At 31.4% G+C, this 25,722-nt stretch overlaps 2 protein-coding genes across 5 annotated transcripts in view; one reads left to right on the top strand and one right to left on the bottom strand.

The window, feature by feature from the left end:
- On the top strand, positions 1 to 24,230 carry LOC127736237 (syntaxin-7-like). 3 transcript variants are annotated; one of them, XM_052246844.1, is made up of 12 exons: positions 1 to 42; positions 2,944 to 3,035; positions 7,823 to 7,897; positions 9,337 to 9,406; positions 9,816 to 9,909; positions 10,663 to 10,803; positions 11,902 to 11,945; positions 12,895 to 12,985; positions 13,923 to 13,995; positions 15,443 to 15,525; positions 17,264 to 17,363; positions 21,890 to 24,230. In XM_052246844.1, the coding sequence occupies exons 2-11, from the start codon at positions 2,972 to 2,974 to the stop codon at positions 17,357 to 17,359; spliced, it is 831 nt and encodes a 276-aa protein (XP_052102804.1). In that variant the 5' UTR covers positions 1 to 42; positions 2,944 to 2,971; the 3' UTR covers positions 17,360 to 17,363; positions 21,890 to 24,230. The 3 variants fall into 3 exon arrangements, with proteins under 3 accessions (XP_052102804.1, XP_052102787.1, XP_052102797.1); XM_052246827.1 differs by lacking the exon at positions 17,264 to 17,363; XM_052246837.1 differs by lacking the exons at positions 1 to 42; positions 17,264 to 17,363 and adding an exon at positions 88 to 370.
- Positions 18,772 to 25,722, bottom strand: part of LOC127736224 (trimeric intracellular cation channel type 1B.1-like) — a 200,978-nt gene continuing 194,027 nt past the window's right edge. The window contains exon 6 of one of the 2 annotated variants that reach the window (XR_007998877.1): positions 18,772 to 18,783. The gene's annotated coding sequence lies outside the window, so the exon portion shown is untranslated. Of the gene's footprint in view, positions 18,784 to 19,272; positions 19,285 to 25,722 lie in introns of those variants that run through there. The other variant, XR_007998876.1, reaches the window with a different exon arrangement.

The following is a 25,722-nucleotide window of genomic DNA, read 5'->3' as shown; positions in this document are numbered from 1 at the left end:
CTCTTGAATGACGTCACCACTATGGAGGTTCACTAATAAGAGGTGTGTACGGAAGCATAATATTATGCTTCTTCTAAAAATATGTTGGTCATATCATTATGAGTAACGTCTAAAATTTGAAACCATATCATAATCTTCCTATTTCTTAATTACCACACCGTTTACCTGTAAAATAAGAAAGATTGCGGCACTTACAGATTAGGTGATTAACCATAGGTCCGTTTCTGTTGTTGTTTTGATCTGACAGTCTGTCACTTTGTGCTCTCATTACTTTGTAATCGAATTTGTGCGGTTTTTTGTAAAGGCAAAATATTGTGAAAAGAAAACTGTTACAAAACCAAGGGGACCAGGACACATTTCTACTTTACAGGTAAATTTATCCTGTCAGATTGTAAGTAATTTCACAAATGACTAAGGCCGTAAGGGAGCTACCATTTGATTTTTATGGGGCTAGGATGTTGAGTTTTGAGTAAAAAAAAAAGGCAGGATGAGCAACTTGGCAAGGAAAAAAAGGCAGGATGACAATTTATGTAAAAAAAGTAAGGATCAACTAACAAAAAAAATTAGACAGGACCGAATAGAGTGAAAAATAAAAAGGCAATCTTGACAGAGATTACAACTAAAAGAAAAGTGCAGGACAAAATATTTCATCCTAGCCCCCCCTCCCCCCCAAAAAAAATCAAATGGTAGCTTTCTAAGGTCAATTGTAAAATGACTTTTGGTTGAAAAACAATATCGGCATAACATATCTTTTTCTTTCACCATACTAAAAAATGGCAACAACAAGCAAAGAAGGTAAAGAAGGTATCGTCCTCGCCTCCAGTGTGAGAGGTCATGGGTTTGAACCCTGACTGTGTCACATCAAAGACTTGAAAATTGGTATTTGCTGCTTCTACGTTAAACATGGGACAATTTCATAATGTGAACAATAAAAACAAATTCATCTTATTGATGATAAAAACAAATTCATCTAGTTAATGATAAAAACAAATACATCTTTTGATCGAATGATAAAAACAAATTCATTTAGTTAATGATGAATGACAATAAGCGTATGTACTGTGTACATTTTTTTTTTGTACTTCAGCTTTATTAGGATATTATGTTTTCCTTTTGTGTCATCATTCCTTTATTTTAGTGCCAAACATTTGTTTCTCGTCTATTTTAAACATAAAAAGCTTGTCACTGTCACATAAATTGTTAAAAAGGGGAGATATATTTGCATTTTCAAACAGAACATAAATAATTATTCCACAACGAACAAAGCATAACAAAAAGCTATACTTTGCTTTCTAGCAATTTTCACGACACACTGAATTTGGTTAATTATGAGCTTTAAGCAGGAAAGCACATGAAAATAACAATTTACCACTGCAAGTAGCTCCATCCAATGTGAAATATTTGTTTCTTCTTTTTTGCTAGATTACCCTGCTTTTGACATCAAAATGGACAAAAAATAACATACAACTAATATTTGAAACAAAAAAAATCCTAATTATTTGTGGTCATTTTCTGGCAGTCTATACTTAACAACTTTGCGGGAGAATGAAACAGCTAATTGTTCAAAGTACAATCTTACAGAATTAAAATAAAAAAGGAAAAAAAGAACTTATTGTAAAGGGCTATTTAAAAAGGTTTTCATTCCATAAAAGTATTTGCATCAACAACATTGCCAGATCTGTTTGATTGTCTATTTTTATAATAGAAAAGAAGGGATATGGGGTATCCATCCATGACACAAAATCAGTGTGCAGAGCAAAAAAACAAAAAGCAAAGGAACAGCTCTTTTATTGCTGTTCTTCATCTGAAAGTCACAGTAAGGCCTTCAACACAAAGAAAAACTCACCTCACTGCAAGTTTTAAGACAACCCCTAGCACTGGTTTGAGCTGAATTTCCTCTGCAAACTGACGCTCATGCAACAACCGTGAATCTGAAGAACAAAGTCATGGAGAAATATAAATTAATAAAATCAAACATATACTGTCATAATTTAGCTCGACAATCACACCAAAGAACTTTATTTTCAAAAACACAACGGATAATTCTGAGATTTTTATTTAACACAACGGAGGATATGTTATCATTTCTGTTTATGTTTAAATATGATACAAAGTGCACATAATTTGAGGTAAATGCTACTATGCAGATATGATTACTTATAACCTACATTTGTACAAAGTGTTGGAAAAATGTGACCTGGACGCATGTGTTTATCAATGAAACTGACAAAATGTTCATCACGTTTGTTCTAAAGTTTGGATTTCTGGATGATTTTTCTTACAAGAGAATGTCCAAGGCCATTCATTAATTTTTTTTTTCTTTTATGATTTATTGCTGTTCTGTTTATTGCCTCCAGCTTTCATTTTTGCACAATTACAATAAAAAAAAAAAGAAGAGAAGTTATAACTATGCAAATTTTTGTAAATCGCGCAAAGTGAGAATACATCAGAGTACTTGAACAAAAATATCAACTGTCTGTGTAGAGCTCTTCCAAAAAGCTAATTGTTCCAAATAAGTACTAGGCTGACCTGTTCTTGGCTTAATTTTATTTGTTGTATTTTATTTAACCAGTGTCATATGTTGTTGCTATCTGTTTTGTTCTGGTCTGTCCTTTGTACTGAGAAGATGGTCATATCTTCTTTTCAAACTTTCTCATTCAGTTACATGTATGCTACACAGTTAGAGAATTAACATGTTCAAATCAGCTGGTTCAGATGGTTAAAAATTAAGTCTGTGTCAGACAAAACCATGAGATTGAATTTTGACATAGGAGAGAACCCTGACAGATATCACAAATGGAGCAGAAACCGCTAACTCGTCAAGAGCACCTGAGTTCACCCCTGAATGACCCTGATTTATAGAATTTTTTAAATACTCATGCTTTTAATTTCATCTGAATCTAGAAGCCTTTGGGATTTATTTGTTTTTTTATTTTGATTTAGTTCAAGATAAAAATAATTCAACTTTAAGATGGCTGCCTATGGGAGAGGAGAATTTGATGGATTTTCTTCGTATCAAGCCGGTGCAAGTAGAGGTATACTATGATTACATGGATTACAGTACTTATTTTAAAGTATAAAATTGTGTTTATGTTTTAACGTAAATGAATCTTAGAATAAAGCTTGAAGTCTGATACTCATGGCTAGTTGAATTGATTGAAGACATGTAATGTAATGTCTCTCATGCTTGTAAACTATTAAGGACAACAAAACTTACCTGATTATTAGGATTATAAGCAAGGTAATTGTAAGGTGGTAAAAATTGTATTGTTTGACTTAACAGTTGTACATATCAACCTGTAGTGTAAAGAATTGAGGTTGATTTCCATTCCCAAGCTTTCCATGCAAAATAAGGCATTTTATGGTGGTGTCAGTCCTTTAAATTTCTTTGAGGGAAATTTTTTTTTTAAATTCAAATATCATTAAAATCAATAGTTTTCTATCTTTCACACTTGGTTTTCAACAAACCAATTGTCATGTTTTTTGTCTCGCCTTGACGGAGTCAAAAAGTGAGACATAGGTATGCTGTTTCCAGCGGTGGCGTCAAAAATGTATTAGTTTGTGATAAGGTCTTGTTCATGGTGAACCACTAGTGGTAGGTTAATGATATTTGGTGTGCAGTTGTATTAGCATAGGCACATCTCATTACCATGGAGATTATTTGGCCCTGCCCCCTCAGTCATGGTCTATTGACTTGAAACTTTGCTTAGTTTACATGTAACAGTTTGTGATTAGGTCAGTTTATGGGGAACCACTAGTGGTAGGTCAATGATATTTGGTATGCAGTTGTATAAGCATTGGTATATCTCATTTCCATGGAGATTATTTGGCCCCGCCCCCTCATTCATGGTCTATTGACTTTGAAACTTTTGTTTAGTTTACATTTATTAGTTTGTGATTAGTAGATAGATATAGGAAGATGTGGTATGAGTGCCAATTAGACAACTCTCCATCCAAGTCACAATTCACAAAAGTAAACCATTATAGGTCAAGGTACAGCCTTCAACACGGAGCACTGGCTCACACCGAACAGCAAGCTATAAAGGGCCCCAAAAAACCACCAGTGTAAAACCATTCAAACGGAAAAACCAACGGTCCAATCTATATAAAAACGAGAAACGAGAAACACGTATAAACTACATAAACAGACGACAACTACTGTAATCAGATTCCTGACTTAGGACAGGTGTAAACATTTGCAGCGGGATTAAACGTTTTAATGGTACCAAACCTTCTCCCTTTTCTGAAACAATAGTATAACATCACAACATAGAAAAACACACTATAAAATATCAATTGGAAGGCTTAAGGTAGCACAATACAAAGATTTTTTTACTTCCAATCTCCAACCTTTAAAATGATGTTACTTTCTTATGACTGCATACAAATTAATAAAAAGGTATATATAGATAGATAAAAGATTCATCTTTTAAATGAATGTAATATTTTTGTTATGCAATCATTATGTAATCAATTATTATGCAATTAATGGCAAAATCTTGGTCAGTTCACTTGAATGAATTTAGCTCTGACATCTCTATAACTACACAAGAAATTTTAACGTTATCTTAATCAACACAGCAGGAGCTACAAAAGGGTGTCTCAAATTATCGCTATTGTATTCCATTCTCTCATAAATCTGTAATCAGTGTAAACATCCTTACTACATAAAAGTAGAGATTATTTGATTAGGTGTAAAATTTAATCTATACATTCTATCCAAAATCTGAGACACCCTTTTGTAGATAATGCCATTACGACGGTACATATTTTGTACATTATAAAGTTAGCTCAATACTTATATTATAGTTTTATATGTCTCTGATTAAACCATGGCCAAAATTATCTTTAATTATGACATAGTTATTGCATGATATTCCGGGTTCAAACTGTCAACAAGTAGTTCGAAGGGGAAGGATCTTATGACCCAGTTAGTTCACGTAGAATATTCAAGTTTATTTACAATTAACTGCAATCTATTCTATTTTATAAATAAAATGCATGACTGTACCTTCAAACTGGATATATATATCCATATGATCATTAATGAATAACAGAAGTGATCTTGCAATTTTAATCCATAAGCACATGTTAAATCTATTTATATCTACTTCCTGTCATTTAGGCGGGAAAATAGGGAGACTTTGTTGTTGACATTGAATATGCTACTTATAGATCTATAGACCTAAGATAAATTTATAGATTTAGGAATTCTTTTTAAATGGATTATGACAAATAAAGATTTAGATTTCAGTGCAGTATTAAGTCTGTTTCTAGGTTTGATTATCCCCAAAGACAAGAAAGGTTAATATTTACATGTTCATGAAATCTATGGCAAAATGTTTTAAAATTTATGAAAAATTTCTTTTTATTAAAATTTAAGATAGAAACTGGTTCAAATTATTACACAATTTTGTTCTTGTTAATTTTAAATCTCTTTATGACAGGAATCCTTTCACATACAACAACTTTCTTTCTAGAAACTAGAAAGTTTTTTAAATTGAACATTTTTGTTCTCTTTTGAATCTGGGAACAGTATATCTAACAATTTATATGTTCCTGTTTGAATGATATTTTATTTTTATTGATCATGGATTTTATAAAAAATTTAATTACTTTAAATTTAGATGAATATTGTGTAATGAATCATGTTTTATTTATTTTTAAAAATATTAAAAGTATACAAACTGTTTATTGATCTTTTTAACCAATAATATTCTGTTATAACACAGTACCACAGAATTAAAACTAAACAAGAGACAAAAAAAACTGCAGTAACTAGAAATATAGCGACGCAACGCAACACAACTGATTGTATGAATCATTTCACCAAGCTGTTCACACGCGTTACCCTGGTGCTATCCAAAAATCCTGGGGAGAACACTGATAATGGCTCTAGGAACAACATATTATAAAATCAACCCTCGCGGGGTATCCATGAAGCAGCTAATTTCAATTGAAAGTGGAAATTTCTTGTAAAATTTTGTAGACACAGTTAAAATTATAATTAATTACATAATTGTTGTATAATACTAACATTGCATTAATTTGAAAGAGTAATCTGTTAGCTATCCATAAATACCACTTTTATAAATTTTCAAGCATTATAAAGAAAGTTACAGCATTTTAAAACTGGGGAGTTGGAGGTATAAAATCTTTGTATTGTGCTACCTTAACTCAATCAAAAAACGTAAATTAACAAACAATGAACGAATAAATTTGACCTGTGACACCTGAATGCAAATACACAGTTAATAAAAAATTACAAGGGATAAATAATTAGTGTCAAAAGTAAACAAACAGGTTTAAACAAAGTTAAAGTATGATATCACTGTGAAATTTCAAACAATTTTTAGAAAATAATCACTTTTGGAGAAACCTGCGTCATATTATACACAGGTAAATGAAAATAATTTTGTTGTTAAGTATACTTCTTCTTCTGTGTGTATAAAATCTTCCGTTTAGGAATACCAAGAAATTTCTTTAATATCAATAAAACTAATCTAACACTTGGTACATATGGGGTGAATATCAACAATAAAAATATACAATTAGTGCTAGATAAAACTTCCTGTACAGGTCCAAGAACAGCATCAAAGGTAAAATGAAATAATTTTGATGTTCATAGTACGAAGAAGTGAAAATTTGTAGTAAATTAAATACCAAATAACCGAAGCTGGTATATAGACAAGATCCATGTTAACATTAAATAACAAAAAAGCATTACAAATAGTATCAACAGGTCAAATTAAAAAGAAAGTACGATTTGAGAGTACTCACAGTTACTGACAGCTAGTTAAAAGCCAAAACAATTAATAATAAAAAATCATGCATCAGTGATTAGGTCAGTTTAAGATGAACCTCTAATGTTAAGTCAATGATATTGACACTATATTCAGTATGCAAATTGGCATTTGCAAGTTTCATTTCCATGGAGATTATATAACCCCACCCCCTAATTATGGTTCATTGACTTTGAAACTTTTACATAGTTTATAAGTTAATGTTTAAGTTTAGGTTTGTTTAAAGGGAACGACTTATGAAAAGTCAATGGTATTTAGTTTGCAGTTGTATTAGCATTGGCACATCTCATTTCCATGGAGATTGTTTAGCCCTGTACCTTCAGTCATGGTTCATTGACTTTGAATATTTGCATAACTTACATGTTAAAGTATTGCTATTTTAATTTCAACATTTGCATTATCAAAATAACAAATAGGTGAGACATATCTCTGTGTTTACAGTTTATGTTGATACATGTATCAGGTCTAAAAATAGAGGACAATTACTCAACTATTTTGGGCAGAGAAATAACGAAAGCATATATGTCCTGACTATGGGATTTATGACCAGTAAGGACTCTTTGTATTGAGAGTAACTGATGAATAGTTATTCTTGAAAAAATTTCATATATGTCAGTGGACACAGAATTAAATATCATTGCTCATACATGTATTAATGTTGATTGGATATGCCAGCATTGTATGGTCATTAAAGCAAAAATAATTGTTCTTACACTTTCATAATCAACATGTTCTGATTTCAAATGGCAATTCACAAGTAATGAAACAAATGAGGGAATTGAATGGGGGATGGTACTTAGTATTGACCTTTAGTTCATTCACTTTGTTAATGTGTCAAGACAATGAAAATTTGTATGCCATTTACAGTGTCGGTCTCTTGTGTTATATTATGTTGTTAGGGTTAACACTTAGATGAACAACAGCAATAAAATTACTGTTTTTGTTCATGTAAGTGTGTAGTGATTCTGTGTTACGAATACATACACCTTTTCCATTCCTAAAAATATAATGTTTTACAGGTCCTGAAGGAGGTAGTGAATTTAACCGATTATCAAATACTGTTGCAAGTAATATACAGAAAATAACACAGAATGGTGAGTAATATATAGAAAATAACACAGAATGGTGAGAAATATATGGATAATAACACAGAATGGTGAGTTATGTACAGAAAATAACACAGAATGGTGAGTAATATACAGAAAATAACACAGAAAATTGAGAAATATATAGAAAATAACACAAAATGGTGAGTAATATACAGAAAATAACACAGAAGGGTGAGTAATATACAGAAAATAACACAGAATGGTGAGTAATGAACAGAAAATAACACACAATGGTGAGTAATGAACAGAAAATAACAACGAACGGTGAGTAATATATAGAAAATAACACAGAAAGGTGAGTAATGTACAGAAAATAACATAGAATGGTGAGTAATATACAGAAGATAACACAGAAAATTGAGAAATATATAGAAAATAACACAAAATGGTGAGTAATATACAGAAAATAACACAGAAGGGTGAGTAATATTCAGAAAATAACACAGAATGGTGAGTAATGAACAGAAAATAACACACAATGGTGAGTAATGAACAGAAAATAACAACGAACGGTGAGTAATATATAGAAAATAACACAGAATGGTGAATAATGAACAGAAAATAACACAGAAAGGTGAGTAATATACAGAAAATAACACAGACCTTTGAGTAAACATGGTAAATGTAAGAGTCAGCAGATTGTCTAGTACATTACAAGCACACCTATATTATACAGAAAACAAAAAGATGTCCAGTAGAATCTGTAGGATAAGCAATGAGACATACAGCCACCAATGAGACATACAGCCACCAAATCACCAATCAACAGGATAAACATTTTAAAGAGAATACAATTAGTAACAATTTATATGGGTAATTAGTAACAATTTATATGGGTAATTAGTAACAATTTATATGGGTAATTAGTAACAATTTATACGGGTAATTAGTAACAATTTATATGGGTAATTAGTAACAATTTATACGGGTAATTAGTAACAATTTATATGGGTAATTAGTAACAATTTATACGGGTAATTAGTAACAATTTATATGGGTAATTAGTAACAATTTATACGGGTAATTAGTAACAATTTATACGGGTAATTAGTAACAATTTATACGGGTAATTAGTATAAATGAAGACTATGTTCATCCACATATCAACTTCATGCTTCAGGGATAACCAATTGTCACAGAAATTGATCTCACATTAGTGTATAAACCTTTTAAAAGGCATGACTTAAAGGATGTCAAGTGGGTCTTTAAATTTTGGGTCACAGATAATCCAATTTAGAAAGCTGACCTTAAAGATTGGGATAAGCCATATTTTGCTTTAAACAACAGGGTCAAAAGAAAAGGGGGAAGCTAAATAAACCCTGCTGAATGTTAAACGGAGTTTTTGTGTTAACTCATGTTAAGAACATTCTGGTTCCATTTAGAATTGAGACTCCCTATATTATATATAAATGTTATTTTTACAGTATCACAGATCCAGAGACTTGTTGGTGTTATTGGAACAGCACAAGACTCTCAAGACTCCAGAGATAGAGTGTAAGACACTTTATTCAGTGATAGTTATATGATATGTTCATTTCTAAATTTAAAAACATCCAGTTGAGACAAAACACAAAAATTGACATGCTTAGTACAAAGTCTAAAGAAATACCACATTAAGTTATTAAGTGATGGAAGTTTTATAAATATATAGTCTCCTTTTGTGTAACATAGCACTGTAAATAATAGACCCAGTCAAATCCAATGTAATTCTTTGTATTCATGAATGATATTATAAATTTACATTTCTTTTCTCTCTTCTTTTTCTCAGTTTTCTGAACAACTTATTCCTTAAAGTTCAGTTTATGTATACATGAATTTATTTTTGAACAACAAAATGCAATATAGATTAAGTTGCTATAAAGAAAAACTGATTATTCAATGCATGGTTTTAATAATTTTATAGGCATCAGCTAACACATTACACCAATCAGCTAGCCAAGGAAACAAATGTAGATCTGAAGTCATTTGCAAGATTGCATGTATCACCATCAGATCAGGTAATTTGTTGTTACACTTCTTATATATTGTAATTACTAAGTTAAATTACTGTCCCCTTCAACCAAGGAGAGTGGAGGATATGGAAATGTGTATGACTGTCCATCTGTTTATCCAACATTCTCTTCTCTTCTGATTTAATGAAATCTTTTTCAAATGTTTTCAGTAATATTTCGGATACATAAATCGAAAATCAGTGCAAATCAATTGTTTTTTAGGAAATGGCCTGTTGGAATTGTAAATAAGGTGGAAATTTAGAAATTATAAGTGCTTTAGCTTTTCATTGTAGTTAAATGAAATTGATGTAAAATTAAAGGTTATCATCAACAATATCTCGACTTTTAAAAAATGATTGCCTATCAAATATTTTCTATAAAATATTACCTCTTGGATATGTATATAATATGAAAAAGCAACATTGTAAGCTCTCTCGAGCCCACATTTTTCAGCATAAATTAATTAAATTTACGTAGCAAAGGTTTACATCAGCAATATGAACATATATGATAATCGACACTGTTTAATGACTTTCAAGGAATATAAGTAGTGTAGAAACATGCATGGACAATAGAATGGCACAAACATTTTACATTTTATATTTTGCTAATGTTCATGCATCAAGATAAGTGCTTGGTAAGGGTTGTTGAAGGTTACGTTACTTATAATTATTAATAATGTTTGTCAAGGTGATTATTTTGTTCTACCAGTTTAGACCAATTAGATTACTTAATTGAAATAAATTATTTTTTATCAAGTCAAAATGGAAGATGCAAAAAGACAGATATACAGAAGAATTCAGTAATGCATTAACAAACTTCCAGACCACACAAAGGACTGCTGCAGAGAAGGAGAAAGCAAGTGTAGCCAGAGCAAGGGCACATTCATCAACAACAAAGGTAGGATTAATGGTTTAAATCATTTGGGCTTTAATTTATATTGATTTTCCCACAGGTTGGCCCTTTATACCAAATAATTTACGATAGGGATCTGAATTCCAAACAGTTTGTATCCTGATTTTCGTATATTTTGTTTAAATTGTTTTTTTTTAATATCTCAACAATTTTGTGCAAAATTTTTTTTTAAAATAAGGCACAAGAATGTCTACTGTTACATGACAATGTAAAGATTGAAAAAAGTACAATGAATTATTGAATGTGAAATATTATCTGCTGTGAGACTCACACGACACAAGGTTTTTTGAACCATAAATATAAAAATAAGGAGATGTGGTATGGTTGCCAATGAGACAACTATCCACCCAAGTTCAAATGAAGTGGATGTAAGCAATTATAGGTAACCGTACAGCCTTCAACAATGAGAAAATCCCATACCATATAGTTGACTATAACAGGCCCCCGACATAATTTATAACAAAACAATTTACGAAAAACAAATATGATAGACATGAACAAAGGACAACCACTGAACTACAGGCTCCTGACTTGGGACAGACATATAAAGAATGTGGCAGAGTTAAACATGTTTGTGGGCATAAAACATGTTTTATCAAAACAATTACTGAAGGCCTAAGGTGATACTTAAGTTAAATAGTTAATTGTTTAGAATCTATTCTGTGAACTACAAGTGCATATGCTGTTAAGGTAAGTACAATTCTTACCACATCAAAAACTATAATCATTCTAATGTAGTAAAACATCTGAAATTTATTTTATACCTTTAATGAAGTATAGCCAATTAATTATATAATAGATCTGTCCAATGAATTTTGACTTACACAGTATACAAGTAGTTTATTAGATAACAAAACATTATCATGGTTATATATTGAGCTTTATATAAACTTTAGGTATGAATTACTGAAAATGTTGTTTATATTTGAGATAATGGAATTTTATATAAAATATAACACTAATAAATGTATTTTAATTATTTGTAAACAATGAATTCCGTTAATTGCTTGGTATCTTTTTGTTCAATACTTGATAAGTTTTATTGTTCTATGCATAGCTAAATAGATATAAATTTGATTTCAGTATCCTTTTGAAGATGAACCACAAGAAGATTTTACATCACCTGGGTAAGTTTAAAGAATACATTATGTTTTAGATGGTCAGTCTTTATGCATGTATAATTTGTATGTTTTCTATTGGCCAAAACGAATGTAGGACAGAAAGTCACAGGACAAAAAGTCACAGGACAAAAAGTCACAATTCAGTTTTGAGATTATTTTTCTCTGAACAAGAAAACACTAATTTTAAAAATAAATTTTTGATTTTTTCTTGAACTATAAAATATGAAGCAACTTTGTAATTAAAATTTATTCAATAAATATCAATGATGATCAAATAATTGTTATGATAACAAAATGTCAAAGTGGTTTGGCACTTAAATGGCTTCATGGTGCCAAGAAATATATCATTTGCATGATTAAAATTTAATAATTTTTCATTTATCAAGGCTAATGAACAATTTCCTAAACTTAAAAATGAATAAATGTAAAAAAAGAAATTATTTGAAGATCTTTCTCTTATATATTCAAACAATTGTCAACAAATTATTTGTGACCTTTTGTCCTATCCAATTTGTGACTTTGTCATGTGACTTTATGTCATGTGACTTTCTGTCCGTTTACCAGCCAAAACAAGTCATGTGGTTGTGTTACATAATTTCACATCACTTAAAAAAAAATATTTTGCATTTGGTAAGGACATTGATAATAGAAAATAAACTATGTATTTAACTCTGGGTTCATAAGTATTTGAATGAAATTTTGAATTCAGAACACATAGACTTAAAAGATAAAATGTCAGTTGTAAACATGAAAGAAGATTGGTAAATTTTCATAAAGTTTAAAGGATTAATACAGTGATGAACACCTAAATAAACAAAAACAAATAATATTATGTCAGCTGATTGATTATTATATCCTCTACTTTAACTCTTACCTGATTTACTGATCACCATCATTGTTCAACTGTTTCAGTTTTATATTTTTTTTTATATTTTTTTATACATATCATTTTCAGATTTTCACAAACAAAACAAGTTTTACAAATGGAGGAAGATGTTGATTTAGAAATGATTCAGGAAAGAGAAAATGCCATCAAACAGTTAGAGGTTAGTAAATATATCATACAGATAAGAATTGACACAAGTACAATTTATAATAAACCTAATTTTACATTATTCACTTAAAACTTGCTGATGAAGGTTAGCTACAATGGAAAAAAATTATGTATCAGTAACAACCACAAACTATTTGACTTGACCATATTTACCATTACAGAAAATTATGTCCCTTTTCCTCAGACCCTGCATCCAGCCCTGAAAACAGGTGGAAAAACTACAAGTCAAATATATTTCAGACAAAAAAGGTGCATTTCCTGTTGCATGCCCCAAAAAAATATAGTTGGTAGTAAGCCAGGATCATTTTTTTTTTTTCATAGATTTCATCATGAAGTTTTGTGAACAGTTGTTTTTTGGTCCTTAATGCTCTTCAACTTCGTACTTTGTTTGGCCTTTTTAACTTTTTTGATTTGAGCGTCACTGATGTCTTTTCTAGACGAAAACGTGTTTGGCATACAAAATTTCAATCCTGGTATCTATGATGAGTTTATTTAAATGTTATAAAGTTTTAAACTGTCATGGACTTTTATATATCAGGTTTATAGTTACATTTCATCAACCAAACTGCAAGCACATTAGGTTAGATAAGCCAGCCATTTGTTTATTTCACAGTCCCAAAAAAGATTTTACAAAGAGTGCTAATTAAACTCAAATTATTTTAAGTTTTAAAAAAATTTTAAAAGTTAGGGTCAAAGCCTATAAATAAGGGTCTGTCGGTTGACCTAAAATACACTCTTTTTTTTTGGCCTAAGAATTGTGGATTAATGAGACAAGATCTATCAGGTTATTTCTATTATTATGTTCATTTGATTGTGTTTGTAATTGATACAAAGATTTTCCAGCAATCATATAAATGGACTTTCGAAAAGGATCCAGATTTTCATTTGTATGTTATGGATCTTAATTTAATTTTTCTTTTCTCTTTTAGCGTGATATTACAGATGTCAACCACATCTTTAAAGATCTTGGTATGCTGGTCCATGAACAAGGTGATATGTTAGGTGAGTATTGATAGAGAAGAGAGTTACATCCCCTGACTCTGGTTCTTATTCATATTTTATCCCTGAACATTTGTAGCATGTTAAATCAATCTAATCTTTTTTTTCTTATCTTGGTCCAAGTTATTTGTTCAGTTAGTATAAATAAATAAAAAGAGTTATGTCCCTTTACCATATTCTTGCTTTATATGACAAAATGATGTAAATGAAATCTTAAAGATAGTTGTATGCTGGTGTATGTTGATTTGTTAATTAGGTAGAGGATAGAATTAGGTCTCAAGTATGCTGGTGTATGTTGCTTTGTTAATTAGGTAGAGGATAGAATTAGGTCTCAAGTATGCTGGTGTATGTTGATTTGTTAATTAGGTAGAGGATAGAATCAGGTCTCAAGTATGCTGGTGTATGTTGATTTGTTAATTAGGTAGAGGATAGAATTAGGTCTCAAGTATGCTGGTGTATGTTGATTTGTTAATTAGGTAGAGGATAGAATTAGGTCTCAAGTATGCTGGTGTATGTTGCTTTGTTAATTAGGTAGAGGATAGAATTAGGTCTCAAGTATGCTGGTGTATGTTGATTTGTTAATTAGGTAGAGGATAGAATTAGGTCTCAAGTATGCTGGTGTATGTTGATTTGTTAATTAGGTAGAGGATAGAATTAGGTCTCAAGTATGCTGGTGTATGTTGATTAGTTAATTAGGTAGAGGATAGAATCAGGTTTCAAAAGAACAAGTGTAACATCATGTGCAAATCAAATCACCCATGTGACATCACAGTTGAACTGTGACAAAAAGTCTAGCCCAAATTTACATTTTCATAAAGGCCTTTTACAAAACTTTAAGAAGTGGTGAAATATAATGGTATTAAACATTGTTCTATGAAATAACAGAGCCTAGTAAGCCCCAAAACTTACCGCTTAAATCATGTATAATCTTTTGTACTTAGATTTTATTTATTTTTTAAACAAAATTTTGATAAATGTATGTAGATTATAAACTTCAAATTGATTCACATTACAACAAGAACTCTGCTTTCAGTAAGGGATCTTCATGACTTAAAGTGAATGGAAATATTTTTGGAAGCTATCATGACAGCACATTATCTTTACAATGGATTTTAGTTTTATTGATTATTAAACAAATTGATATTTCAACCGTAAGAAATTACTAGTAAATAAAACTCTACCTGTTTAAATGTCTTTGATCGCTGGTCTATCATCACTGTGATATGCAATTTTAAGGCTAGGATAGATATAGGATAGGGTTATTTCCCCCTAACTATGGGTATTATTTTTTTACTGATTTAAATCATACATTTACAGATGTTGATTTATGTAACAGAAACATTTTGTGTTTTAATAAATAAGAAATAGGATGTTTCTGAATTCTATACCAATACTGTATTTAACATAAAAGAGAGAGAAAAAGGTTGAATCCTTCCTTCCTATATTACAGATAGTATAGAGGCTAATGTAGAGACAGCACAAATACAAGTCCATGAAGGCAATAAACAACTGGCTAGTGCCTCAACATATCAGGTATTATATTTACTCTACCGGTACTTGTGTTGTCATGTTTCCACAAATTGAAATTTATCCCATACCTCTTCTTATGCACCTTCTCTAGCAATACTTTTATCTTTGTGTTATCAAAAATGCTCAGGAAAGTTTTTTTTGCTCTGCTTTTCAGTTTTATTTATATCAGTATAATGGAATTTTTAAAGGATAAAAAAGAAAGATTGTAGACGTATATTATGTCTACTGGAAATGTGAAAATATATCACTGAGGGGAATACAAAAATCTTGTTAAAAGTAAGAAGTTGAAGGTTTGATGCCTGTCACCATAAGGAGAAATACTTCTTACTGTGGAGTCAAAGTTAAGAAATAAGATGATTGTAAACACATATGTAAAATTTCATCTGAATGAAGTTCCAGTCCCATTTTAAGTAGTGTATGACCTACCCTAAGGTACAGACAGAAGACAACAATGAACAAGTGTCTGTACTAGAAACATCAGAACAAGACATCTCTGTGGTTAGACATAGTAGTAATCCAGAGAAGGGGGATATGTCTGTGGTTGGTCAGAGCAGTAATCCAGATCAGGTTGAGAAAGGTTCTCATAGGGTAAGGGGTTTTCACTCCTGGTTATTTTCTTGTCAGATCTTACAAGCTTTATACATGTAATAATCTGTCTAGTGGAGGATCTCTTGAAAAACTATGTTCTTGGCAATGTTTTGACACTTTCTGCATGACTTTTTGTCTTGCATGCTACAAATTTCAGAATTGTCTCCTGCTTCAATGTCCTGGACAGTGGTTACTCTTAAAATAGATATTGCTGTATACATATATTTTCAATGGTAGATGAGATGGACAATCCAAATCTTTTTTGTAGATTCTTCATGAACTTTCTGAAGTTTCTGTTTGACCTTTCTGTTTCCTTGAATTCTATTATTCAATGATCAAACAACAAAAACTGAAAAGATATTTTTTTAACTGACATTTCAGTAACTATGAATGATGGGTCAATGATATTGAATATTGTATAGAATCATTGTACATGTCCAATTGACAGGGTTCACTTGACTAAATATACAGACATTATGTTTGAGATGTTGTAATAATACATTGTTAACACATGGCATTTGAAGTTTTTGCGAGTGGTAACCTGTCAGTTGCATGATGTACATTAAGATTAAGTTTTTCTGGATAATATTTAGCTATAAATAAAAGGAGATGTGGGTCAATGACACAGCAAACCAACTACGCAGAAAAAACAAAAGATATCTAGAGGTCAAAATACAGACTTCAAGATATAAAATCTGTCAAGCTCAAAATCTTCCATAGTAAATTGTGAATAAATTCATTAGATATTATAAAAGATCTGTAATCCATCAAACCTTCTAAATAACAAAATAAACATTGAGACATCACACAAGGTTCCCGATTGGGACAGTCACATGACTATGTGCTGCCATTTTGATTTTAAGAACTTCTGCTGGAGTATATAAGTGAATAATAAATTTTATTATTTAAGAATATTATCATAGTTCTTACGACTGTCTTACATTCAGTTGTACTAGACCTATTTTATTTTTCCTTATTTCTCTATGTTTGGTTGAAGATGCATTTTGTTTATTTCTGTATTTTTAGTTGGACCTATTTGTTTATTTCTTTGTTTACTGAAAACTGTTTATTTATTTCTTTGTTTACTTAAAACTTTTTGCTTATTTCTGTATGTTTATTTTTGCATGTCAGTTGAAGCGTTTGTTTATTTCAGAGTAAGGCACGAAGAAAAAAATGTATCTGTCTGGTTATAGTGTTTGTGGTAATAGCAGTTGTTGCCATTATATTAATTGTAACATTGAAGAAGTAATCAGGTAGGCATATATAAGTCCCGTACATTGTAAATAAAAAACAACATTATTTGCTGATCTGAAAAAAAAAAATTGCTTTATTTGAACACATTTTGTTTTGTAAGCGCACCAGGGCCCAAAGGGCCCCATGTGAGCTTATGCCATCACTTGGCTTCTGTCGTCGTCTGTCGTCGTAAACTATTTAAAAAATCTTCTCCTCTGAAACTACTGGGTCAAATATCTTCAAACTTTAACTAAATGTTCCTTAGGGTATCTAGTTTATAAATTGTATCCGAAGTTTTGATTCATCGACAAACATGGCCACCATGGCTAAAAATAGAACATAGGGGTCAAATGCAGTTTTAATACGACCGCAAAAAAATTTTTGTGGTCGTATATTGGTATGACGTTGGCGTCGTCGTCGTCGTCGTCGTCGTCTGGCGTCGTCCGGCGTCGTCCGAAGACACATTGGTTTTCGCACTCTAACTTTAGTTTAAGTGAAGGGATCTCTATGAAATTTTACCACAAGGTCCAATACCACAAAAGGAAGGTTGGGATTGATTTTGGGGGTTATGGTACCAACAGTAAAGGAATTAGGGGCCAAAAAGGGGCCAAAAATAAGCATTTTTGTAACTTCCAAACATAACTTGTGTGTTAGTGTATGGATCTCTCTGACATTGTACCACAAGGTTCCATATCACAAAAGGAATGCTGGGATTGATTTTGGGGGTAATTGCCTCAAAATTTTAGGAATTAGGGGCAAAAAAAGGGGCAAAAAACAAGCATTTTTCTAGTTTCATGACAATAACTTGTGTGTAAGTATATGGATCTTTCTGAAATTGTACTACAAGGTTCCATATCACAAAGGGAAAGCTGGAATTGAGTTTGGGGGTAATTCTTAGGGTTCTTTGATATGCTGAATCTAAACATGTATTTAGATTTTTGATTATGGGCCCAGTTTTCAAGTTGGTCCAAATCAGGGTCCAAAATTAAACTTTGTTTGACTTCAACAAAAATTGAATATATGGAGTTCTTTGATATGCTGAATCTAACCATGTATTTAGATTTTTGATTTTTGGGCCCCGTTATCAACTTTGTCCACATTGAGGTCAAAAGGGTCCAAAATTAAACTTTGTTTGATTTCATCAAAAATTGAATTCTTGGGGTTCTTTGATATGCTGAATCTAACCATGTATTTAGATTTTGGATATTGGACCATAATAGGTGAATGTCCAATTTAAAATTTTTAAGTTCTTAGACCACATTCATTCTGTGTCAGAAACCTATGCTGTGTCAAATATTTAATCACAATCCAAATGCAAAGCTGTATCAAGCTTGAATGTTGTGTCCATACTTGCCCCAACTGTTCAGGGTTTGACCTCTGCGGTCGTATCAAGCTGCGCCCTGCGGAGCATTTTATTGGCTTATATCTCAAAAACTAAAGCTTTTAGAGCAAATCTGACATGGGGTAAAATTGTTCAGTTGGTCAAGATCTATCAACTCTGAAATTTTCAGACGAATCGATCAACCCATTGTTGGGTTGCTGCCACCGAATTGGTAGTTTTAACAAAATTTTGCAGTTTTTTTGTTATTATTTTGAATATTATTATAGATATATATAAACTGTAAGCAGCAATAATGTTCAGCAAAGTAAGATCTACAAAAAAGTCAATATGACCATAATTGTCAATTGACCCCTTAAGGAGTTATTGCCCTTTAAAGACAATTTTACACAATTTGTTCATGAAGTTTGCTAACATTTAAAAATCTTCTCCTCTGAAACTACTTGGCCAATTACCTTCAAACTTCAACTAAATGTTCCTTAGGGTATCTTGTTTATAAATTGTATCCGAAGTTTGTATCCATCGACAAACATGGCCGCCATGGCTAAAAATAGAACATAAGGGTCAAATGCAGTTTTTGGCTTATATCTCAAAAACTAAAGCTTTTAGAGCAAATCTGGCATGGGGTAAAATTGTTCAGTTGGTCAAGATCTATCAACTCTGAAATTTTCAGACGAATCAAACAACCCATTGTTGGGTTGCTGCCACCGAATTGGTAGTTTTAACAAAATTTTGCAGTTTTATGTTATTATTTGAATATTATTATAGATATTATAACACTCCCAAACGTGTCCATCCCCCCAAACGTGTCTGATTCCCCCAAACGTGTCTATTTCGCCCAAATGTGTCCTTAAAATCCCAAATCGCCCATACGTGTCCAATTTCGCATCCCCAAACGTGTCCGATAGTTGTTATTCGCCAAAACGTGTCCACTTTGGGACGCCTGAACGTCTCAAAACTTTTAGCGCTATTATGTTCTCAGTGACGTTAATAATGTCTACGGTAATTAATTTCTCGGGGACACGATTTAAGATGTCGGGTTTCGAATAATAAACTCATCATAGATACCAGAATTAATTTTGTATTTACGCCAGATGCGCGTTTCGTCTACAAAAGACTCATCAGTGACGCTCGAATCCAAAAAAGTTAGAAAGGCCAAATAAAGAACGAAGTGATTAGATCCTATAAAAAAGATTAAAGACGTATTCAAAAGACATAAATGCTGAAGTATTTTGGCACAATTACTGGAAATTAAAAAAGGAACAGAGTTTAAAGAAGAAAATCCTAAATTTGTTAGCATTTGTTTGTTCAACGCCGGCTGTTTATATTAGTTTAATTGCAAGTTTGATTTGCAACATATGAATTTACTCTTCATTGTTGATTCCTTATAGTCCAGTTACAAATATTTCATGCATATTCAGAACGACAACATAAATAAATACATAAGGTAGATCTATCTCTTCCTACACGAGGGACATGACTTTTACATCCCACACAGCCAAATGGACGCCAAACTTTGGCAAGGATTTAAATGTCGGTTGGAAGAAGACCTAATTAACCATGTTTCTATTCTCCATTCACGCTTGGAGGTAGGACAATAGATGAATGATTAATTAAAAGGAATATACGTCAATAATTTAATTTTGGATGTAACGCGTCTTCCGATTGGCTGACGTTGTTTTGTTTATCAGCTCATAGACATAATTTTGTCATGTGACCTTGACGTCATCAACGTTTTTTCATGATTTACTCCGGTTTAAAATGTAATAAAGAATTAAATTATAAGAAATGACTGTTATATTTTTTCTGTCTATTTGAAATAACATAAAAAATGTGGTGCACACTTTAAAATAACCCGCTACGCGGGTTATTCAGTGTGCACCACATTTTTTATGTTATTTCTTCATAGACAGAAAAAATATTACAGTCATTCCTAAATAGAAGAGCAATAACCAAAATTTGTTATTAAACAAAATTATAAATTTTAACATTGGTGGACATGTAATTGTTACTTGAAGGTCAAAAATTAAATTAATTGCATGGGCATTTGAAAATATGAACAAGATTGAGCGTTCATAAAAGGAAACGTTTTGACTTGATATGGACACGTTTGGGGGAATGGACACGTTTGTGCGTTCATAATACTGACACGTTTCGGCGCCCTTTTGCAACAGGACATGTTTTGAATTCAGCGACGTCATATGGACACGTTTGGGGGAATCGGACACGTTTGGGGGGATGGACACGTTTCTGAGTGTTACATATATAAACTGTAAGCAGCAATAATGTTCAGCAAAGTAAGATCTACAAAAAAGTTAATATGACCATAATTGTCAATTGACCCCTTAAGGAGTTATTGCCCTTTAAAGACAATTTTGCACAATTTGTTCATCAAGATTGCTAAAATTTAAAAATCTTCTCCTCTGAAACTACTGGGCCAATTACCTTCAAACTTTAATTAAATGTTCCTTAGGGTATCTTGTTTATAAATTGTATCCGAAGTTTGTATCCATCGACAAACATGGCCGCCATGGCTAAAAATAGAACATAAGGGTCAAATGCAGTTTTTGGCTAATATCTCAAAAACTAAATCTTTTAGAGCAAATGTGACATGGGGTAAAATTGTTTAATTGGTCAAGATCTAGCGGCCCTGAAATTATCAGACGAATCGAACAACCCATTGTTGGGTTGCTGCCACTGAATTGGTAGTTTTAACAAAATTTTGCAGTTTTTTGTTATTATTTTGAATATTATTATAGATATATATAAACTGTAAGCAGCAATAATGTTCAGCAAAGTAAGATCTACAAAAAAGTTAATATGACCAAAATTGTCAATTGACCCCTTAAGGAGTTATTGCCCTTTAAAGACAATTTTACACAATTTGTTCATCAGGTTTGCTAACATTTAAAAATCTTCTCCTCTGAAATACAGGTGAGCGATTCAGGCTCTTGAGAGCCTCTTGTTTAGTTTACTAATAGATTTGCTTGATTACACACATCTCTGGGTAATGCCTTTCTTTGTATTGGAAGACAAAACGTGTTTCAAAAATAAAGAGTGGCTACCATTTTATATTTGACACATAATACGCTTATATTAAAAGTTTGAACCATATTTTTGTGAATGGTTTCCTACATCAAACAATTATTGTGTTATTTAAAAAAGACTAGTATTTAAGAATAATGAAAGTTAATTTTGTGTTTGTAGAAGAAAAGCAGAAGGAAGAAATGTATAATTATTGTAATTCTCCTGGTTGTTTTGATATTCCTCATTCTTATCATCTGGGCTGCTACTAAATCTGACTAGTCTACCAAGGGAAGTAACTACCAAGAGTCTGCACACAACGATGCCCATGTCAAATAGTGAGGAAACAGCTTTGTCAAGAATTACATGAACATTTTGTCAAAAAGAAATTCCAATATATTACCAAGAAGTGTCAAAATATCTGCAGGTTTAAATGAAAACAATGTTTGTTTAGCTTAATTTTCAAATGGACTGATTTAGTGTTATAGAAGATGTTTATATCGTGTCATTAATAATTTATTAAATAACATTTACATATAAAAACACTGAATGTTCCTTTAAAGCAACAAATTGACACACTTTTATATAAAATTGTAAGAAAAATGTTATGGTATATATGCCATTGACATTTAAAATCAGCATATGTTGTTCTTGTTTACTTGGTTTATAATAATATCTTATCGTGGGATATACTTATCTATAAATTGTTCATGTCTTTTTCATGAATGATATTTCATTTACATAAATTTATTGTAATTATACCATAATCCCTTCTAATTTTGCAGAGTTGAACACAAAACGTGTATTACTATATGCATTTACAAAAATAAAAGAAGCACTGCATGAGGTAATTGGAGTTGTGAATTCGAAGTTTTAATGTAATTTATTCATTACATTTTCCACTTGTTTGGATGAAGTGTTTTAGTACATGTGTCACAGAAAATTAACCTTGTACCTTTGAATATAGAGTGGGAGTTCCAAAATTAATGAGCTTTTTGGGCTATCCGAAGATTATTACCTATACAATGTTCGTTACCCCCCTTAGTTTTGGGTTTTTACAGTGCATTTTATTCAATTTATAACTCACAGTTATCCAAATAAGAAATGAAATTGAATTTTTGTCTTTGCAATACTATATATTTTTTAAACAGGGCATCCGTGGCTGAGTGGTCTAAATAGTTCATCTACAGCGATTACTAGTCTGTCAATAAGAGTTTGTGAGTTCTAACCCATCTCATAGCAGTTGTGTAGATCTTAATTGACTAGGATTGCCAGTTTTCCTACCCAAGGTTATGATTCTCTCTCACCAAAAAGTGACTGCCATCATTAACCCAAGCGTGCTGAAACACCAACAATCAATCAATATTTGAAATTCTGTTCAAAAAGGGTTTTTTTTTTTAATTTTTTGTACCACCATCACTTACTTGTACAAACTAACCCTTGAGGTAAATTTTTAAAAAATGTTGTAAAAGTACAACTTCATCATTCTCTATATAACAAGGTATGAACAATGCCACAGAACTCTATAGATTATTTTGTTTTATTATTATTATTTATAGAACACACATTGTTACCATTATGATATATTATTTAAAGACAGATACCATATACATGCCAATAATATAGAATGTCAATAAACTTATTTTTGTGTGTGAATGTCATATGAAGTTTTGTATCTGGCATATAATTTCGATTTTTTTCTTAGAACCATACGACTATTTTATGATTTTTTGTTCTAGTAAATACTGACCTACAAATTAGAGTAACGATTAGTAGCTAACAGAACAGTATGAATATTCAGCTTGAAAGGTAAAATTCTCAAAATTGAGAGATAAGTCATGATTATGGAGAGAATACAATCTCTGTTTGGTATTTGATGCATTTAAACTTTTTATTTTGTTAAGTGTATGTCTGTGACAAACTAGATCCAAAAATATATCTAATTTGTAATCAAAATTCATAGCTAAATAAACTCATTTACATCATGTCCCCTTTTTGTATCATCAGAAACTAGTCTATGATAGCTACTATGGGCTTGGAGACTAAGTCATTTCAATTTTTATTACCAAAGTCTGTAGTTTATCAAAGACAAAAACACAAATCATACTAAAAGTAATTATATTTAGGTGCCAGCATTTAAACGATGAATAAAAGGAGATGTTTGGAATATGTACTAGCTTTAGTAACCATTCTAACCAAACTGAATCAGTATGTCAGATTGATGATGATGATAATTATTGGTTTCAATTATAGGCATTTGAAAAATTATTATTCATGCTACAATTTTACTACTAGCCTTAGTACAGATAGTAATCTAAACCATCTCTCATCCTAGATACAAGTTTTACAGTACCCCTTTAGTCTGTGTCCTTACCTGGTACTTTTTTGTAACTTGAGCTATATGATTTCCTTAACATTCCTAGTTATGAATGAGTATGATTGATGTCTGTATATTAAATGTTAGGTAATCATTTGGTTGTTATTATGTTTTGTTATAGACTGTATAAAATAAATGTGATATACTTTATAGTTACTTATCAGATCAACAAATTTTCACATGTCCATCATCTGTCCTGGATGTGATTAGTCGTACTAAATGTAGCAGGTCTTCTATTCAGAATAATCTTTTTATAACTTTGTTTTGTTGCAGTCAAAAGGAAAACATGGTCAACAGAGGCAGTTTTGAATCATGATTGGTCATTTTTCTCAAGAAGTACTGAAATACCTTGTCGTATTTATTAAAAAGATTCATTGTGTGATACACTGTTAATGATAGCAAGTCAGTATGACCACTAATTAAGACTTTATTTAACATTAAAAATCTCCTAGCTGCAATACAATGTAGATTGTAATAACATGATTTACTGAACATTTCTCATCATGTTTGTATCATCTATCATGATTACCTCTTAATCAAAATGATTTTGAGCTTGCTTTCAGCTAACATTCTTTCATTGGGTATAAAAGATCTAGAGTTTGTTGCATTTTAGCTGACTGTTTCTGTTTCTCAACTTTTCTAGGCTCAAGACAATTTACAGCTTGATATATTGTAAAGACACTTGTCATACTGTAAAGACACTTGACATATTGTAAAGACACTTGACGTATTGTAAAGACACTTGACATTTTGTAAAGACACTTGACATATTATATAGACACTTGACATATTGTATAGACACTTGGTATATTGTATAGACACTTGGCATATTGTATAGGCACTGGACATATTGTATAGACCCTTGGTGTATTGTATAGACACTCAACATATTGAAAAGACACTCTTTTTAGCTCACCTGGCCCGAAGGGCCAAGTGAGCTTTTCTCATCACTTGGCGTCAGTCGTCGTCGTCGTCGTCCGTCGTCATTAGCTTTTTACAAAAATCTTCTCCTCTGAAACCACTGGGCCAAATTTAACCAAACTTGGCCACAATCATCATTAGGGTAACTTATTTAAAAAATGTGTCCGATGACCCCGCCAACCAACCAAGATGGCCGCCATGGCTAAAAATAGAACATAGGGGTAAAATGTAGATTTTGGCTTATATCTCTGAAACCAAAGCATTTAGAGTAAATCTGACATGGGTAAAACTGATTATCAGGTCAAGATCTATCTGCCCTGAAATTTTTAGACAAATCTGACAACCTGTTGTTGGGTTGCTGCCCCTGAATTGGTAATTTTAAGGAAATTTTGCAGCTTTTGGTTATTATCTTGAATATTATTATAGATAGAGATAAACTGTAAACAGCAATAATGTTCAGCAAAGTAAGATCTACAAATAAGTTGTCATGATCAAAATTGTCAGTCGACCCCTTTAGGAGTTATTGCCCTCAATAGTCAATTTTTAACAATTTTTTGTAAATTTTTGTAATCTTTTACAAAAATCTTCTTCTCTGAAACTACTGAGACAAATTTAACCATACTTGGCCATAATCATTATTAGGGTATATAGTTTAAAAAATTTGTCTGATGACCTCGCCTTCCAACCATCATGGCCGACTAGGTTAAAAATAGAACAT

Source organism: Mytilus californianus, unplaced genomic scaffold (assembly GCF_021869535.1).
Source record: "Mytilus californianus isolate M0D057914Y unplaced genomic scaffold, xbMytCali1.0.p SCAF_1, whole genome shotgun sequence".
NCBI lineage: Eukaryota > Metazoa > Mollusca > Bivalvia > Mytilida > Mytilidae > Mytilus > Mytilus californianus.
This window is presented reverse-complemented; position numbering and strand designations above follow the sequence as displayed.

Coding starts and splice junctions, on each gene's coding strand:
- LOC127736237 (XM_052246827.1), top strand. CDS start 2,972: ATGGCTGCCTATGGGAGAGGAGAATTTGATGGATTTTCTTCGTATCAA. Junction 3,036..7,822: donor TCAAGCCGGTGCAAGTAGAG/GTATACTATGAT, acceptor AATGTTTTACAG/GTCCTGAAGGAGGTAGTGAA. Junction 9,910..10,662: donor ATGTATCACCATCAGATCAG/GTAATTTGTTGT, acceptor TTTTTTATCAAG/TCAAAATGGAAGATGCAAAA.